This window comes from Sinocyclocheilus grahami, unplaced genomic scaffold (genome assembly GCF_001515645.1).
Source record: "Sinocyclocheilus grahami isolate Dianchi unplaced genomic scaffold, SAMN03320097.WGS_v1.1 scaffold147.1, whole genome shotgun sequence".
Taxonomy (NCBI): Eukaryota; Metazoa; Chordata; class Actinopteri; order Cypriniformes; family Cyprinidae; genus Sinocyclocheilus; species Sinocyclocheilus grahami.
This window is the reverse complement of record NW_015505326.1, coordinates 1332826-1352849: the sequence shown is the minus strand read 5'-3', so window position 1 is coordinate 1352849 and position 20024 is coordinate 1332826. Positions and strand designations below refer to the sequence as shown.

Genomic DNA, 20024 nt, shown 5'->3' with positions numbered 1-20024 from the left:
TTTTGTTTCTTGTGTTGTCTTTTATTTATTTCTGAGCTTCATCAACACACAGCGGCACAGTGACAGTGTCATAAATGCAGTCGCAGAATCAGTTTTCAGGGGAGACTCTAGTTACTCGCAGCTGCAAACGGTGATGTGTGATCCGATCTGTGATCAAAACCTTCTTCATAGCAGGTGGAACTGGGCCTTGGAGACATGCTAATACACTGTTTAAAAAGTTAAGGGAACACGGGAAACACAGAGTCAGTTGAACTCCAGGGAGATCAGTCTGTCCAGTTAGGAAACAAATGTGATTGTGAATCAGTTTCACTTTCAATGAAAGTCACAACAGGTACATTGGAGAGACAACCGCAAGACAAGGCACCACAGACTGTCCAGGAGCTCACTGATGGCCCGATCCAGGTCTGGCAGGAGATCCTCCAGATCATCTCATCAGGAGCATGTCTAGATGTTGTCAGGAGTTCATCCAGGCACACGGGGGTCAAACACACCACTGACTTACACTATGAGCTGCTGTGACGAAAGTCATGCAAGTTTGATCAGCCTGTAACTTCAGTTTTTACTTTGAATTTCGGTGTGATTCTGAATCCAGACCTCAGCAGGTTGATGATTTTGGTAGGTAGGCGTGGCTGACTCTTAACTTTTATAAAGAATATCTCTTTGGATTTGAGACTTTAGTGTTTGCAACTTCACAGATCTTCTTTATGCACCAAGAGCCTGTTACACTCCAAAGAGAAAGGACAAATTGAAATTGCATCATATGACCCCTTTAAGACACTTTTCGACAAGTTTGCATGCATGATGTCACAAGAGAGAAGAAAAGCCGGTCGCAATTTCCGTTTCATGTGGATTTTAAAGATGTGGTAACAGTGAAAGCACACTACACTTGAGGTGCATTGGATCTGTGTTGCCTCATACATGAGGAAACAAATGTGTGTAAGAAACATCGAAATGCAGAACTAGTTCTGCAATTACTACTAATAATCAGAACGGATATTTCACCACTGGGCAAATCAAGAAATACTGTATTATGCTGCCCAAGCAGATTCCTGGATTTAGAATGCAACATCTCTAGACTGAAACTGATTTAAATAATCGCAAATAATTTTCTTAAAGGGACAGTTCACCCAAAAATTAAAACCATGTCATCATTTACTCACTTTCATGTTATTCCAAACCTGTATGAACTTACTACATCTTTCATAAAAAGAAGATATTTTGTAGAATATGGGTATCAAGAAAGGTGCTATTCCCCATGGAATGGGGGGGGGGGGGGGGGGGGGGGGTACTATGGAAGTCAATGGGGACCAACATTCAAAATACTTTCTTTTGTATTCAACAGAAGAAAGAAACTCATACAGTATGAGTAAATGATGACAGGATTCTCATTTTTGTGTGAGCCGTCCCTTTAATGGATGGGTTTAATCTGTGTATCAGAGATCTCTGTGTCATGCAGCAGCATGGATAAAGTCTTATATGATGCACTGTTACAGTATAAAATCCTGAAACAGGAATCCTAAGGCTGTCCTAACCTACACTGTACTGCTTTTACTTGCGCAAGACGATCCACATGAGGGTGTCACACATCTCACAGGATGTTTAAAGATCCGATATTGATGTGAAACACGCTCTGACCTTCATGAGGAAGTGAGCTCCACCCAGAGACTGTCAGACACCAAAACCACACTTGCAGGTTTCAGTAGAACTCCCACAAACTGTTGATGGCACTGCTGCTGGAGAACCAGCAGGGCCCTGGAGAAACAAAACCAGCGTGTTTCACTAAATAGCACGAGTTTCCAGCACAAACCTTGTAAACCTGTCCATAGGTCCCGTTGCCGACCACCTCGATGAGCTCGAAGATCCCTGCAGGATCCTGAAATAAAGGGTCAGATGAAGACACTGGGCTTTGATGCACACATCTAGACCATCACACATGCCTGGCAAGTGAAGCAAGCGCATCTAAACGAGTTTCGCGAGCTTTAAATGACATTCAGAGCAAAGTTCGTCTCGCTGTAAATCACTGACAGAAACTTCGACCGAAAAGCGCTGAAAACAGAGCAGACCGGACTCACCCGTAAAGAGGCGAGGTCGATGTTACTCAGACTCGTTGTGGTGAAGTCTCTCGCCATTTCCCTCAGCTCGTCCACCGGGTTCAGAGTTTCCTAACTGTTCATGGCTCGAGGAACAGTATGTCTGCTCATCTTCAGCGCATCTAATGCTACTATAGCGAGGGATCTGAACGACATAACGGACCTCTCTGCCAGCAGTGGGAACTGAGTTGAAGAGTTGTTGTTAGTAGGCGTTTCTCACACGGCGGATTAGCCAATCGTGTCGCAGCGCGCTCTCGGCTGATACATATTAATGAGCTCGTGTTCCTGGACGCTCTTGGGAGCAGCCTCTCGATCTAATTAATATTCATGAGCTATTCCTTAGCTTTAGTAGGATTTGGCGTTTCTCGGGACAAACACAGGAAACCCGGAAGACCAGTAAAAAGTGAAAAAGCTGCGCCTTCCTCTGCCTGCAACAAAACAAAGCTTCCAATCTCTGCTTATCAGAGTTTGCTTCAGCCACAAAGCTGGCCCTTGTAAACATTCTGCCACCTTTATGGTCAGTTTCATCACATACAACAAACTAAAAATGAAAAAAGGCATCTCTCAGAGTCAATTACTCATATATTTATTTATTTTGTTGGTCTGATGACAATTATTATTTTTGAAAGGTATATTACAAATTATTTATAGGCTAAACCCACAAACCTGTGAATCAGACAAGCTGCTTGGTTTGTGAGAATTTGTTAAATAATGGCTGGGATATTCATACTCTTCCACACATGACTGTATCTGAAGAGTAAAAGGGCATACTAGTCGTGAGTATACAAAATCCAATCACTGATTTTAGTGATCTATCATTTTAGTGGGCAACATTGCATACAAATTCAATAAAATGATAATACATATCAGTATTGATCAAAAGTGCTTGATCACTGCCAGCACTGAACGCTTTCTCCGTAGTACCAGATACACCATTAAATGTATCTTTCCATAATGCATGAAAAACATCATCAAAACCGAATTCTGAGGAAGAAAACAGCCAAACGATCAGGAAATAAGACAAATGATAAGTTGTATCAAATATGTAAATACCTCCTCGACTAGCTACAAACAATATCAATGTGCTTATTAGATTTGAATAGGAATTATTTGCATAAATAGAACCTAATATTCTTTAAAGCTCAGAGCTGATGTGTCTTTACATTATTGTGCTGTAATAACAACCGAAGTCAGAATGTCAAATAAACTCTTTAAACAATGCAGATGTAGCGTTTGATGTAATAACTGTACATGGCATAATTACCTCAAAATTCAAGTAAGAAAACAATATCAGTAGCTCTTCATATGTCGGAACAAAGTATGAAAACACTAAAGGCTGGAAGAGAGCCAGATAAACCATTATGTATTAGTTTTTAAATCTTAACAAGATGAACTCATGCAGGTCAAAAGGAAGGAAGGATGAGATCGGCGAAGCTGTGTTTGGCGGAGCCGCTCTACCAGATGTCACTGGAAAGCTCTGGTCCGGACAGCGGCACGAACGGGCTGCTCAAGTGAATGTCTCTCTTGGGTTTGCCGATGTTATTCTGTGTCAGCCGTCCGTTCAGCAGCGTCATGGGCAGACTGCAGTACATGTGCCGGCCGCTGAGCGTGGCGATGGCAGAGCTGGGCAGCTCGTACTCATAGCTGCGGCAGAAGTGGTGCATCTGCAGGTGGCCCGGCTCGTTATAGTCCGGGATCTCCACGTGAGCCGGCGCTAGCGACGCCGAGGTGGCGGTCATAGCCACGGTCGACACGGCCTGCAGGTCGCCGAACAGCCCCTGCTCGCCCGAGTCCAGGACTTGTCGGCGGGACATGCTCTCTTTTCTCTTCGCAGGCATCTCGTAGCGCACCCGCTTCCAGAACTTGGACTGGAGCTGGCTGCTCTTGGGCCCGTACCACTTGATGAGCGACAGCACTCGGATGGTGTGCTTGAGGTCCTCCAGCTCCTGGTAGTTGATGACGCTGCGCAGGTCCGAGCATTCGATCATGATCACCTTGATTTCGCCTGTCACCAGCATGCTGTGCAGCCGCGGCTCGAACTGGAAGATGCTCCAGCCACGGCGGGCCACGAACTCAGGGGTCAAGACGACGATGAGACGCCTGCTCTGCTCCACGCTGCGCGCCAGGTCCTCGATGTACGCTAGAGACACAGAGAGAGACGGATGTGACACACCAGCAAACACAGACTCTTCAGAAAGAGTGACAACTATCATCTGCTTTTAGAGCTTTCCGTTGTTTGTGCAAAGCATTGACAGTTAAATATAGATTGTATCAGTGTTGGGCGTAACGCATTACAAGGAACGCGAGTTACGTAATCAGATTACTTTTTTCAAGTAACTAGTAAATTAATGCACTACTTTTTTTAATTTACAAGACAATATCTGAGTTACTTTTTCAAATAAGTAACACCAGTTGCTTTGTTTCCTCATGTACTGACTGACGGCTCTCCTGTCCTCATGATGAGAGAATCAGGAGTGGGTGCAGATGTGTTGTGTGCGCTGTGTGAACATGATGTTACTGTAGTTCTAGACTAAATGAGAACATGCATTTACTCATCTCACCTGCACAAAAACACATTCAGTATTCCTCAAAATGAGTAAAAACAGGGAAATGCAAACTCAGAATATGACTCAAACCTGCAATAATTAAATATGTTAAATAACACAAATATCCTTTATGTATTTAATCACATTTTATTAACCAGTGTCTTTGCTGCTGCTGACCTTTGATGATCCAATTCAACCTTACAAATAAGCAAAAATGACCTTAGATAAACATTTGTGTTTCATTTATTTATTTATTTTATTCCTGAAGAGTGTTGAACTTTCTTCTCCTGCATTCTAATCTGTCTGAGACTCATTCATTTCACTTTTGGTGTGAAAGGGATTTTACATTTGCCAAAAATAGAACTCTTTTGTATTGAAAACAAACAAGCAAGCCCAGCCCAGATGAGAAAAAGTAATGCAAATGCAATGTAATGCATTACTTTTCATAAAAAGTAACTAACGCAATTAGTTACTTTTTTTAGGGAAGTAACACAATATTGTAATGCACTCCATTTGTGCCACAGACATGCATGAAGAAACTTAATATACATCCAGTTGAAGTTTTCTACAAGATCTAACCTTAGAATGATGTCTGATGGACAAAGAAACAAGCCTTCTTTAATGACATGTTTACAAATGTATGCATCACTGCAGGAGCGTCACATGTCATCCATGATCATCACAAGCACACGCGCTCTTTGGTCAGAGTGGAATAGGTGCAATTAAAGTGTTTACATGCTTGTTTATCAAGATTAAAATCATTATACGCCACATATTTTACTACAACTGTGCTTTAGGAATTCAATTGCATCGACATATTGCTTGGTTGACATGTTGAGTTTACATGAGGTAAAGTTTAATCGCAGTCCTGAAGCTTCTGTGGCTGTTAAATGTGTCTCAACTCTTCATATTGTGTATGGCAATCCTTCATCATCATCTGAGAAGTGCATCGCTCACAGGAAGTGAATGGCACTGCCTCTTCCTGTTTCACATGACTCTCTGTTTGCTGCAGATGTCACACGTCTCTGTGCATATGCCACGTCTCAGTAGATGCCATCCTATACACCAGGGGTGTCCAAACAGGTCCTGGAGGGCCGGTGTCCTGCAGAGTTCAGTTCCAGCTCAGCTCAACACACCTGCCTGGAAGTGTCTAGTATGCCTAGTAAGAGCTTGATTAGATGTTCAGGTGTGTTTAACTGGGGTTGGAGCCGAACTCTGCAGGACAGTGGACCTCCAGGACTGAGTTTAGATCCTCCTGCTATACACTCACAACAATTTATACATAAAAAATGTCTAAATCCTTAGGCTCGGGCTGTGCAAAGTAATTAAAGGTTCTCTCTCGCACGGCACCTTCCCTTCCCTTTCCAGTTTCTTCATTTCCCTTGATATCTCGTTTTCTCACTTCTGTTTATGTGTGTACTTTTATTATGATTATTATTTTGGCTATTTTTCTTGTACCTGTCACTTCTTCACCAGCAGGTCTACTGTTATGAACAGAACTGTCTCCTTCTTGTTGCAAAACAGCCACCTGATTGTAATTTGTTTGCACAAAATCTAAATTTATTTTAGCAAAAGGGGTCATACGATGCGATTTCAAGTTTCAAGTTATGTGAATTTGCATAACATGCCCAAATGTTCATGCAAAGAAAGAAGGCGTAACTTTTATTCTCGCTGTAGTATTGTTGCTGCCGCCGTCATGTCGTGAAGACGCTGTGTGTTTCGTTGTGAAAGCGAAACTACTTTGTTTGGTCTTCCAAAGATGACACGACTAGAAATCAGTGGTTAAGTTGTATTTACAACACTGTTCCAGAATAGTTCAACCCAAATATTCAGATGTGTGCAGCGCATTTTATGGAGGAAAGTTTCCTGAACTTGGTAAGGGGCGTAACATTTATGTCACACGCTTGAGGTATTCGGCCAATGACAACGCACTGGATAGCTGGCCAATCACAGCACACCTCGCTTTTCAGACCGATGAGCTTTGTAAAAATCGACGCGTTTCAGAAAGGTGGGCATAGAGGGAAAACAATGTACAGTATGTGGAAAATAATGTGTTTTTTGAACCTTAAACCGCATAAACATTTCATTACACCAAATAATGTTCTTTTTAGCAACATCATATGACCCCTTTAAATTCAAAGTATTACATTAGGGCAATATGTTCTTGTTGTAATTTAATTTAATTTAATTCGACAATCGCAGTGCAATTTATTTTTGAATGTCAAACTCGGCAATAATCACTTTGGTACATGACAGGCAATAATATAAATTATCCCGATAATTAGTCCGGGCCTGCTAAAGAGTCATACCAACTTATGGAAAATGGGCATCCAATGTCCCCTTTAAGGGGTGTCTTCTGTAAGGTTAATAGCCTCTGCTAACAAGACGGGCTATTTGCACTCTGATTAAAAATACACTTACATATCATGAACACATATCAATACTGCTGTTTGTTTTGCTCCATGTGAGCATGTGAATGTCAGGTGTTGTTCTTACTGCTGCTGGGAATGAGGTCCCGGTGCGGGATGAAGAGTTTATATCCGTAGTGTTTCTCCAGAACGTCAGGTAAGATCTCCAGAGCAAACAGCTCCTCCTCGCTCATCTCACGCTCCACCGACTCAAAGTCCACTTTGGTGTAAGACAGGTAGGCGTCATATTCCTTGTTGTCTGTAGGGAACAGATATGTTGTATTACACAGGTTAATCCTTTCAACATATTATACAATATACATGAATTATTATTGTCATAAAATGTCTGTCTCTGAATGTCATAAAACATGTTTAGCCAATCAAGACTGATGTGTTTCCACACGTGCTTCAGACAGCAGTCACACAGAAGTGTTCCCACAGCTTCAACACCAGGACACAGCGTCTTCTCAGGCAATCGGGTTACATATGTGACCTTCTTATGAAATCGGTTTGGATTATAAACATTTGAATGTGTTTTGAAATAAGTATTACTAAAAGCATTTTGCATTACAACACTTGGTTGTTGATTAAATAATAATAAAACAAAAACAAAGGAGTGTTACTTGCAGTTGAAACATTTGGAGTAATGTAAATGAATGAGTTGATAAGGGTAATGTAAAAGAATATATAAAAGAAATATGTAGAAGAACCTCTCCGAGGACCTCAGATGACCTGACCTCAACCCTGAACAACATACAAAACTACCAAAGTTTCCTATAAGTTTGATCCCAACATATAATCATTGCTGTTAATCGTTTTCATCATTTGTTTGAATGCATGTCATTAACTAACTGCATGATTTTTACTTATATGGACATCACCTCGACATCACTGATAAGCTACTCCTAAATATCCTAAAACTCCTAAAACTTTCATTTTCTGTGAAGCTGCTTTGCAACGATTTATAACCTGAAAAAGCGCTACACAAATAAGCATGAACTGAATTGAATAGAAGAGTAACTTAATAAAAAGTAACCCTAAGGAAAATATGAGAATAACATTGATATGGTTGATGTGAAAGTAATGAGATGTAAAATAATACATTGTATATATACTGAACTGCATTTATTATGGTGTTTATATAGGTAACTTTTTATGTTATGACATATGTATTTTATGCATATTTGTAGGGTAAAAAGAATGCATTGCATTAAGGCCTTGTTTTTGCACTTCTGCTATTAAGAGTCATCTGTTCAGGACCCCAATCCATCATTACAGTAGAAAAAAACCAACAGCTGCATGTCATGAACTAGATGTTGCACCTACAATATTTCCAATTAGAAAAATAAATTCTTATTATTATTGTTAAAGTTGTTATTACGTACCATCATCTGCCTCGTCGCTGCCGAAGTGTTGTCGATAGCACAGCATGATCTCCACATTATAGCACTTATAGATGGCTGTGAAGATCCCCAATATCAGCATGATGGCACCCAGACCACCAACCAGCTCCAGCCTGTACATGTCTGCATGAGAACACAGACACACAATCATCACAGCTTTACAGTCATGGACGCAGAAAAAAGATGCGAGCATGAGCAAAATATATGACATTTTAATTGATCACAAACAGTAAAAACAGTAATTTTTTTTTTTACAGGTTATACAGTTTTCTGTTGTAATATATTTCACAATGGATGCAAACTTTAAATTTCAGTAGTTAAGCAGCTTCATATATTTTTTGCTTCATTTTAATCTATCTGTCTGTCTGTCTGTCTGTCTATCTATCTGTCTGTCTGTCTGTCTGTCTGTCCATCCATCCATCCATCCATCTATCTATCTATCTATCTGTCTATCTCTCTGTCTATCTGTCAGTCTGTCTGTCTATCTCTCTGTCTGTCTATCTATCTATCTATCTATCTATCTATCTATCTATCTATCTATCTATCTATCTATCTATCTATCTATCTATCTATCTATCTATCTATCTATCTATCTATCTATCTATCTATCTATCTATCTGCCTGTCTGTCTGTCTGTCTGTCTCTCTCTCTGCCTCTCTGTCTGTCTGTCGGTTTCTCTGTCTGTCTATCTATCTATTTTTCTATCTCTCTGCCTGCCTGTCTGCCTCTCTGTCTGTCTGTCTGTCTGTCTGTCTGTCTGTCTGTCTGTCTGTCTCTGTCTGCCTGTCTGTCTCTCTGTCTCTGTCTGTCTGTCTGTCTGTCTGTCTGTCTGTCTGTCTGTCTGTCTGCCTGCCTGCCTGCCTCTCTCTCTCTGTGTGTCTGTCTGTCTGTCTGTCTGTCTGTCTGTCTGTCTGTCTGCCTGCCTGTCTGCCTGCCTCCCTCTCTGTCTGTCTGTCTATCTATCTATCTATTTGTTGTGGAAACAGTGATACTTTTTTCAGGTACTTTTTTACTAAGCGAAAGTTTATCTGTAACACTATAAATGTCTTTACTGTCGCTCTTGATTTAATGCATCCTTTCTTAATTAAAGTATTAGTTTAAGCTTGCTGACCCCAAACTATTAAATGCTAGTGTAATGGTTTCCACAATGTTTTCAACATTGATAATAATCGGGGGTTTCGAGCCCCTGCCCCTTTAATCGCAGGCGCTAAAGTGGCCTTTCGGTCTGATCTAGGACCGCGATTTCTACTGAGGGGGGAACTTTTAGTTCACTTTGACCTGTTCTATTCACCCATGTCAGCAGAATAATATATGTGCTCAGTGTGTGAAGCTCCTGGTTTATAACAGCTGTTATGTGAGTGAGAGAGTTCAGCTGTGTTGGTGTCTGTTCTCACACACAGAGAACACGTCCAGCTAATGCTGCTTTGGTAGTTTTAGGATGAGGAGTCAGGAGAAGAGAGAGATGATGAAACACATCTCCATCCAGCTGAGCATCACTTCACCTTTCTTCTGCAGGATGGCGCTGCCGCTGCCTCGGCCGATGTGGTTCTCCACGGTACAGGTGTAGTTGCCCATGTCTGTCTCCTCCACAGCGTCAAAGATCAGCGACAGCTCCACCTCCTTCTCCCCCAGAAACTCTCGCACCACCCTGAACACACACACATGTTCAGATCAGCACACTTTCATGCTACTCAGACCGTTTCTGCAGAAAGACACATATGTTAATGATACACTTGCCAGGATAAAACAGAGCATGCTGTGCAGATTCTGAATCCCATCATGCTGTTCTGTTCCTAGTGTGTCTAATGAATCAGAACATCAGCAGCAGTTTGTAACGTCTCCTTCTTGACTCATTCTTTGACAAACAGCCAAGGGTTGAGATATTTTTACTCTATATTGAATTGAGCATGCCAAATAAATGGAACATTGATTTAAATGTCAATTAATGTTCTTCTACAGGCCAAATGTACACAAGATCTGAATGAAACATAATATAAAATATAAAAGCTTTAATAAATAGACTGAACAAACATGTTTTATATTTCAGTCTGAATGTTTCCAGACTTTCATTTCTCACAATATTTTTAAGGCTCTTGAGTTGAGGATGAAGTCAAGAAGTCAAACTTCCACAAAACAACACTGGGACCAAACAGCTTCTGTATTTCAGATATAAATTTTTTTTAAATGACAGCTGAATGAATTTTCATTGAGAACTATCAACTATACAAATGAAGAGAGGTGAAGCATCCATACGATATCAGTCCTATTAAAACATTCCCAGCATGCTTCATGTTGTCCGAATCAAACATGTAGAAAAAAATATGATTTATACTGTACTGATATTTTATGATTATTTATATAAATAATATAAATAAACAATATACATATGTACATTAAACAATGATTTCAATCTTTTTAAATATCATCCTTTAAAACGTACTAAAGTTACAATAAATACAAGAAACTGTTCGACATTTGTTCCCCTCAACATGAGTGACACAGTTATAGTATCCAGCGCTCTAAATGGGGACACACCATAAACATGAATTGTTTTACTGTATATAGAGATAACTGTACTGTAAACACAACTCAAAACTTACAGAAAATCTTTCAAATGCTTAGGGGGAAAACAATTTATTATTTTAATGTTTCAGAAAGATGTCTCTCTAATGTTGAATTTAATTGTTTCAAATAGAGTACCAACAGAAATATTTGTGAAATAGTATTATAATTTACTCCATTTGATAAATACAAGTTTAAAAGAAAAGCATCTATGAATGATGAACATGAATGTATGTGTGTGTGAGTGTGAGAGAGAGAGAGAGAGAGAGAGAGTGTGTGTGTGTGTGTGTGTGTGTGTGTGTGTGTGTGTGTGTGTGTGTGTGAGAGAGAGTAAGTGTGTGTGTGTGTGTGTGTCCATATTCAGCTGATGTTAATGTGAGAATGAGTCAGCCCTGTTCTGCTGCTGGAGATCTGGTTCCTGCTGGGTTTAATGGTGTGTCACACTGGGATTAGATGCAGAATTACTTCAGACCATCTGTTTGTGTAATGTTTGGAAAAACTCTCTTCAGCTCATTCATAACTTAATTTGGAATGAGTAAATTAGAAGTAGTCCAGAAGGCCTGGCTCACAATCTCCGTTCAAGTTCAGCGCAAAGGTGTTGGATGGGGTTAGGGTCAGGGCTCTGTGCGGCAAGTCAACTTTATGGACCTTGCTTTGTGCACTGGGGCACAGTCAATCATAACGTATGCAGGTGACACCACAATTATCAGTTTAATACCCTAAATAATGAATCACAGTATCAGCCTGAAGCAGACAAACCTGAACCAGCAATGATTCAGGTTTGGAACACATCAAAAACTATTGAAATAACAGACACTCGCAAAACACCAAAGACCGGAACGCTTTCAACGGGCAACACATCACTGAAGTTTCTAGCCACACTATAATATGGCAACGTAACTCAAATCTCCCTATTAGAAAAGAAGTTCCTCAGAAAACAAGGAAATTCAGAGTCACATCTTCTCCTGTAGATGGTGGTGGAGTGAACATCATCCATCAGCATGTGTGTATACAGTCACCATAACAAGGAAAAGCCATACGGAGACACCAATAATAAGACGGCTGTCTTTTGTGTCTTATTGTGTCTCATACACACAACATTAAGCCAGATTAGTGCCCGTTTTGGCATATGTCCTCGTAAGCACAGTCTTAAAGGGATAGTTCACCCAAAAATGAAAATTTGATGTTTATCTGCTTACCCCCAGGGCATCCAAGATGTAGGTGACTTTGTTTCTTCAGTAGAACACAAACGAAGATTTTTAACTCAAACCGTTGCAGTCTGTCAGTCTTATAATGGAAGTGGATAGGAATCACATCTTTGAGAGTAAAAACACATATACAAACAAAACAAAATTAAACCCTGCGGCTCGTGACGATACATTGATGTGTAAAGACACGAAACGATCGGTCTGTGCAAGAAACTGAACAGTATTTATATAACTTTTTTTTACCTCTGATGCACTGCAATGTCTGAACTGTCCTGAGCGCATCCTGAGCACGTTCAAAAAATGATATAAATACTGTTCAGTTTCTTGCACAGACCGATCGTTTCGTGTCTAAAGACCTCAATGTATCGTTACGAGCCGCAGGGTTTAATTTGGTTTTGTTTGTGTATGTTTTTTTGACTCTCACAGCCCTGATTCCCATTCACTTCCATTATAAGACTGACAGACTGCAACGGTTTGACTTAAAAATCTCAGTTTATGTTCTACTGAAGAAACAAAGTCACCTACATCTTGGATGCCCTGGGTGTAAACATCACATTTTCATTTTTGGGTGAACTATCCCTTTAAGGGTGTTCAGATAAAACATCTTAAATGACCGTAAACAGCGGGGAGAAAATCTAATGTGTGGCAGAGCCGTGCATTTGGTCTTAAAGTGACAGCAGCTTAATATCACTGCTGCTGTCTGGTGTCTTAAAAACAAAACAAAACAGAAACACTCAGATTTGCTCTTGACTGGATAATTTCTTTAGCTTTGATAAGGATTGATCTATATTAAATGTATACAGTATGTATTTCAATACTACTGTTGTCACGATCACCAGCTGGAGTGCCCTTGATAACCACCAGAGGGCACTCCATCCCATAAAGTACTGCTGTCACTCAGTCTTGGACTTCATTTCCCATGATCCTTTGCCCGGACTCATCAGCACTCAGTGTTTGTCTCATTAACCCTGACTGCTCACCCTATATATATATATATATATATATATATATATATGATATATATTTATATCATTCAGTCATTCATGGTGAAGTCTTGCATGTGTTGTGGACTGCATTTCTATTTCTTGTTTTTCTGTGTCTTGGTTTGTTCTGCCGTTGTTCTGGATTACTCTTTGTCTGTGTTTCTTGTTATTGTTTGGACTGTTTAGCTGGCGTATGGTTTTTGCCTGTGATTGTGGATTATCCTCTGAATGAACACTGCGTTTGGATCCTCAGCCTTCGGGTCTCGGAGCAGTTCATAACAACACTTAGACCTACTTAAAGAAATGAAAGCAGCACTGCTTTAACTTATAAATAACTAAAACTTTAGTCTGATGTATTTATTTGTGCCATTGCTTGCAATTTGTTAATTTGTTCTTTATTTATCTTTAAGATTATTTATTAAAATACAAGGTTACATGGGTCAAAAACAACTCCTTAGCGTTGAGCCCTGTAAAGGAACCGTGTGTTGTTCTCTAGTGCATATGATTAAAAGCTATGTTTCTATCATGTTATATTCAGTGCTATTTTAGTATCATTGAGATACAATTGTAGTTTTTGAATAGTTTTTTCCATTTTAATTGTAGTTAAAGTTTTAGTAATTTTGGGCCGTGTTTTTGTCATTTTTAGTAGTTTTAAAGTATCGTTTTTTTTATTGTTAAATTTTATTCAAGTTTGAGTTATTTTAGCACATCAAGTTAAACTAAATGAAAACGAGAATTGTTGCCTCGGAAAGTAGCTGAAATAAGTTTCAATTTGTATCTATTTTATTTTATTTCAGTTTGCGTTTATTGTTTGGTTTTAGTTTAGTTAAGTATAATAACCCTGGTTCTATTCAATTATATTATGTTTGATGAAAGCACTTACTACTTTAATTGTTCAACTAAATAAATTAAATATAAGTTGAGTATATTCAAAAATAATTTAGACAATTTAGTGTCTCAAATAAATAAATAAATAAATCTGTCTACCACTATCTATCTATAATCAGTCCTCAGTGTGTCTTAGGTGTGCGCCACACTGTGACTGTAGAGTGTTTTCTATATCATACACTCTAAAAAATGCTGGGTTATTTTACCTATTTTACCCAGCACTGGGTTGTATTTAACCCAGCATTTTTTAAAGTGTACTGTATTGCACACAGTAATGTATAGTGCACACCTGAACACTCTGTGTCATGTATGTTGCAGTCCTCCGGTGGATGGTGTGGGAATGACAGCAGACTGAGAGCACATGTTTTGTCCACTAGAGGTCTCTGTGTGTCAGTGATCAACACAGACGCTCTCCTGCAGGCTGTTAGTGTCTGTTATATAATCCCGGCCGTTCTTCAGCTTCAGCACTCTGAGGTCATGCACGGTCAGGTTAATGTTAAGCAGGATCAGGTTCGAACAGTACCTGACTTCACTCTCTCGTATGTGTCCTTCCAGCTCCTCCACGAACTTGTCTCCCTTCATCCAGTAGATGATGGGCCTGGAATCCCCGCTGTAGCCGAAGAAAGCCCTGCAGTCTAAGACCAGACGCATGCCTGCCAAACACAACCACAAAAGAGCATTAATCAGCATTAAACAGACCAATCTGCCCTTGCACGAAAAATCACAGAAATAATACTCCTTTCTTCACTCATACACATGAGCAGAAATCCTCCCATGACCTGGATAAACAAAAGCCTTCTACACAACAGACAAATCAACACTTTAAAGTGTGTTTCCAGGGAAGAATATCAGAGAGAAACGCAGTAAACACATAAAAACGCTGCTCTGACAGGACTAATGCACTGCTGCGCTCAAATCAGACCAAGACTTTCCTTTAAAAGCAATCAAAGGCACTCACATTGTGAGGCACAGAGAACAGGACACTGTCATCCTCACAGACAAGCACTACAGCATCGATCGATACAGTTATCAAAAATAAAAGCACTTATAAATCATTTGTAAACTATTGGTTTATAGTTAATTCATAGTTTACAAATTGAGGTCTCTACCTTGTTAATACATTAAAAGGCCATGTACAAATAGTGAGTTCTTCATTCATTGTCATGTTAAAGTTAAATTAAGTTAAATTATGTAAAGCATTAGATAATGTATTTCTGTCCTTTGTTAACCACTTGTTACCCATACCTAACTGATGCACAGTTTCTAAAACAATAGTAAAGAAGCTGTTAATGGTTATCAGAAGTAAATAGCTCTCACTTTAGATTAGGTCACAGGAAATGCTAAATTAAAGACAATAACCTAGCTTTATTAGACATCATTTGCTTAATTATATACTAATTATTATTATTATTACTTCTGTATATGATCTCGCTCTTTACATTTGTGATAATTAAACAACAATAATTTGTAAATTACAATTCATAAGCTATGAATTACTTACAAACTAATTTATTACTAGAGTATTTTATTACTGTATTATAAAGTGCAACCAAAATATAAAAAATAATCTAAATAAAGTTCTTGGTAATGTCATCTTTGTATTTATGTGGGTTTCATTCGGCTTTAAAATAAATGAACAATTTATACCATTTTAATAATAATAATAATAATAATAATGTTGTTATATTTATATAGCACCTTTCAAAAACCCAAGGACACTTTACATAATGTTTACATAATGAATGGTGCAATCTTTATGTAAAAAGCATTGCCTTTAAATATCCATTATTCTCAGACAGCTAAAGGGCAATGACCTGTTTCCCAGAGAAAGCTGCATGCTGCTGGTTGATTTCCACTGACTTCCTCTTTAAACACCTCTAGTTTGGGCCACAGATAGCGAACGCTCATTACTGTATTATAAAGTGCAACCAAAATATAAAAAATAATCTAAATAAAGTTCTTGGTAATGTCATCTTTGTATTTATGTGGGTTTCATTCGGCTTTAAAATAAATGAACAATTTATACCATTTTAATAATAATAATAATAATAATAATGTTGTTATATTTATATAGCACCTTTCAAAAACCCAAGGACACTTTACATAATGTTTACATAATGAATGGTGCAATCTTTATGTAAAAAGCATTGCCTTTAAATATCCATTATTCTCAGACAGCTAAAGGGCAATGACCTGTTTCCCAGAGGAAGCTGCATGCTGCTGGTTGATTTCCACTGACTTCCTCTTTAAACACCTCTAGTTTGGGCCACAGATAGCGAACGCTTTCACCCACATCCACTCAAACCACACTCACACTGGAGCTCTCAGGATGACTGTGTAAGATGTAGTAGTGCTCAAATCCTCACCCGACACAAGCTATCAGCTGAAAGAAACGCTGCTTCATTGTCATCTCTAAATGAAGAGATCTGGACACGGACACGAGTGTCTAATGCTCTGAATCCTTCAGATGATCAGTCTTAGCACACAGTTCATGAGATCAGCAGTGTGAACATGCTCACACTCTGCTTTTAATTACCTGAGTGCTGACTGCATAGAGAGGAGTGATTCGGTAAACTCGCTCCCATTACCTGCTGAATAATACTGCTTTGTTTACTGCACTGATCCACTATTCTCACATATGCTGATTCTATGCAGATAATGTGTAAAAACCCTTCAGGGCTTTCAGCAGCATTCGCAGCACAGCAGTGAAGAGCTTCCTCTGCCTGCAATTACAGCTTTTAAGAGAGAGAAAACATCAGGAGATGCAAATGAACGAGGCTGTGGCCAGCCACGATGTTTAGTGCTGAATACTTTATCCATTGCTCCAGGAATCAGATCCAGAGCGTCGGAGGCTCACTGTAGACTGAGCTACATCGAATTCAGCACTGAAGACATGCAGGTGATTTCTCATGCATAAAATACATAATTCTTCCTGGATGATCAGGGTCAACTTTGCATTTAATCTAAACATCTATGACACATTTCTAGTCTTCACATAGAGTTTTAAATAGACTGTGAGACTGTAGTGTCAGGGTTATGTTCAATTTTGGTCTTGTGTTTTGGTTCTGTCTTCCTTGTTTGCAGTTTGACTTAGTCTCTGTGTTTGACTACATTTTGTTCACCTGTTAATTATCTCATTAGTTCCTTAGTGTATATATAAGCCTTCAGTTCTCTTTGGTCTTTGTCTGGTGTAGTCTATGCCATGGTTGTGTTTGCTTGCCTTGTGTGTTTGGATCTACTTGTGGATATTATTAAAGACTCTTTTTGAATTTCAATCTTCTTCATTGAATCTTCATCTTCCTACAACCATATTGTGACATAATCACTCAAATATTTTTATTATTTTGCCTTTAATTGTAACATTACGGGCCCATAGTGCATGAGAAAAACAGCAACAACCAAAATGTAAGTGAACAAATATGAAACACAGTGTGTAATTTCTTACTTTACAGAAGGTGCTGTTACAGGTCTTCTGCTCATTATCTGTCATAAACAATGCAGCTGTGAAATAATCAAGAATTTTCCTCTTTTTTTGTTAATAAATGGTTCTTTGTTTGAATGGTTTAACAGTTCAGGTTCTAAGCAATAGCCTGAGTTTGAAGTAAGTGTATCTGTTTGACATCATTAGTGTCTGACAGATGGCAAACAGGAGGATTGTTGGAGAAACTTGCTTTGAGACATTCATTATTTGTACTGAATTGGCTTAGGGATTTGTCCTTAAAATAATATTTAACCTAAAAATGAAAATTAGCTGAACATTTACTCACCCTCAGGCCATCCAAGATTAGGATGAGTTTGTTTCTTCATCAGGTTTGGAGAAATGTAGCATTGCATCAGTGTCTCAGCAATGGATCCTCTGCAGTGAATGGGTGCCAGCAGAATGAGATTCCAGCTTTATATGGATCATGGACTCGCAATTTAGTCGGGAACAATGGTTTGAAGTAAAACATCTCTCAGTGGATTTGTTTCTTACAAACAAGCAGCTTTTTGGTTCTCCAGATGTTAACTGATGGACTGGAGTGCTCTGATGGACTGGAGTGCTGTGGATTACATGTGGATTATTGTGATGTTTTTATCATCTGTTTGGACTCTCATTCTGACGGCACCCATTCACTGAAGAGCATCCATTGCTGAGACACTGATGCAATGTTGCATTTCTACAAACCTGATGAAGAAGTCGGAAGTCGTGGCCTAATGGTTAGAGAGTTGGACTCATAGCCCAAAGTGAATGTACAGCGCTCTCTCCCACCTTCAATACCACGACTGAGGTGCCCTTGAGCAAGGCACCGAACCCCCGGGTGCTGCAGCATAAATGGCTGCCCACTGCTCTGGGTGTGTGTTCACTGTGTGTGTGTTCACTGCTGTGTGTGTGCACTTTGGATGGGTAAATGCAGAGCACTAATTCTGAGTATGGGTCACCATACTTAGCCACATGTCACTTCACTTTTTTAAGAAACAAACTCATCCTAATCTTGGACGGTGTCACACTCTCACTTAGTTTGGACTTTGTTTCAGTTTGCACATTTTCCCTGTTGTGTTGGTTGTCATGGTTATTGATTTGATTTTGTCCTTTAGTTCAGGCGTGTGTCGTTAATTATCCTCATTTGTTTGAATACTTAAGTTACCCCGTTTCTGTTCAATGGTGTCAGGTTTTGTCTGTGTCTAGAGGTGTTGTAGCCGTTTTCTCTATGTGGATTTCCTGCCTGTGGATTTATTAAAGATTGCCTTCATCATTGTGTTCATGTTTGTGTGCATGTTGCAACACAGCTCTTGTGAAAGAAGACCCGACCTAGAAGTAATTACATTATGATGAATGAGGCTTTTTTCTTTTTCACTATTGACAATCCTTCTTTTTTGTTAATCAGCCTTGAACAAGGGAATTGTTCCCTCGAGGAACATGTAGAGGATTTCCTCTTTCTGGTGAATCTATCTAGCTTCCCGGATGACTGCCTCTGCTCATTTCTGCATGCCGGCCTGAACACCACCACCAAGGAGCAGTTGTCCGGGGAAGGCCCTCGGGGAGCTTCGCTGAATTTGTGGAGTGGGTGCTGGCGTCCTGTGGATCGCCCCTCACCGTCAGACCTGTCGATGACGATGCCAGTCCCACTCCTAACCCCAGCCCGATACCACCCCACTGTGAGGAGAGACAGCATGAGACCACCGCAAATGGACACAGCACCGTAGCCATGATATTAGAGCCCATGCCAGGAATAGCGATCATGCCTGACATCACATCACATCTGAGGGGTATCCCCGTTTGACCAGGTGTGCAAGCCAGCTGTACCATCCATGGGAGTCCTCATGGAGTACAAGGGGATGGAAGCGAGCTCCGTCCACCACCCGCCATTGAGAGTGAGTGCCGGATGGATTTAATGGACAGTTTGAGTGTGTGAGGAGAGATTAATTCTCTGTGTCCCTTAATTATGCCCAAATTAGATTCTTCATCTTTAGTTGTGCTAACCTTGCCCAGCCTCCCACCATCCAAGATTAGGATGAGTTTGTTTCTTCATCAGGTTTGGAGAAATGTAGCATTGCATCAGTGTCTCAGCAATGGATCCTCTGCAGTGAATGGGTGCCAGCAGAATGAGATTCCAGCTTTATATGGATCATGGACTCGCAATTTAGTCGGGAACAATGGTTTGAAGTAAAACATCTCTCAATGGATTTGTTTCTTACAAACAAGCAGCTTTTTGGTTCTCCAGATGTTAACTGATGGACTGGAGTGCTCTGATGGACTGGAGTGCTGTGGATTACATGTGGATTATTGTGATGTTTTTATCATCTGTTTGGACTCTCATTCTGACGGCACCCATTCACTGAAGAGCATCCATTGCTGAGACACTGATGCAATGTTGCATTTCTACAAACCTGATGAAGAAGTTGGAAGTCGTGGCCTAATGGTTAGAGAGTTGGACTCATAGCCCAAAGGTTGTGGG

General features: G+C 39.8%; 2 protein-coding genes across 8 annotated transcripts in view; both read right to left on the bottom strand.

Annotated features, from left to right (window-relative positions):
• Positions 1-2275, bottom strand: part of LOC107591881 (mitogen-activated protein kinase kinase kinase kinase 4) — a 59883-nt gene extending 57608 nt beyond the window's left edge. For 4 of the 6 annotated variants that reach the window (XM_016281155.1, XM_016281158.1, XM_016281156.1 and 1 more), the window contains exons 1-2: positions 2073-2272; positions 1808-1873 (exon numbers count right to left, since the gene is read on the bottom strand). In XM_016281155.1, the coding sequence (XP_016136641.1) occupies positions 1808-1873; positions 2073-2129 (123 nt within the window). In that variant the 5' untranslated portion in view covers positions 2130-2272. Of the gene's footprint in view, positions 1-1807; positions 1874-2072 lie in introns of all 6 variants that reach the window. The other 2 variants (XM_016281160.1, XM_016281159.1) reach the window with 2 other exon arrangements.
• Positions 2276-2692: 417 nt separating this feature from the next.
• il1rapl2 (interleukin 1 receptor accessory protein-like 2) overlaps positions 2693-20024 on the bottom strand; it is a 267837-nt gene continuing 250505 nt past the window's right edge. For both annotated transcript variants that reach the window (XM_016281153.1, XM_016281154.1), the window contains 5 exons: positions 14612-14741; positions 9950-10095; positions 8430-8570; positions 7133-7303; positions 2693-4230 (listed from right to left, as the gene is read on the bottom strand). In XM_016281153.1, coding sequence (XP_016136639.1) covers positions 3545-4230; positions 7133-7303; positions 8430-8570; positions 9950-10095; positions 14612-14741 — 1274 coding nt within the window. In that variant the 3' untranslated portion in view covers positions 2693-3544. The remainder of the gene's footprint in view (positions 4231-7132; positions 7304-8429; positions 8571-9949; positions 10096-14611; positions 14742-20024) is intronic.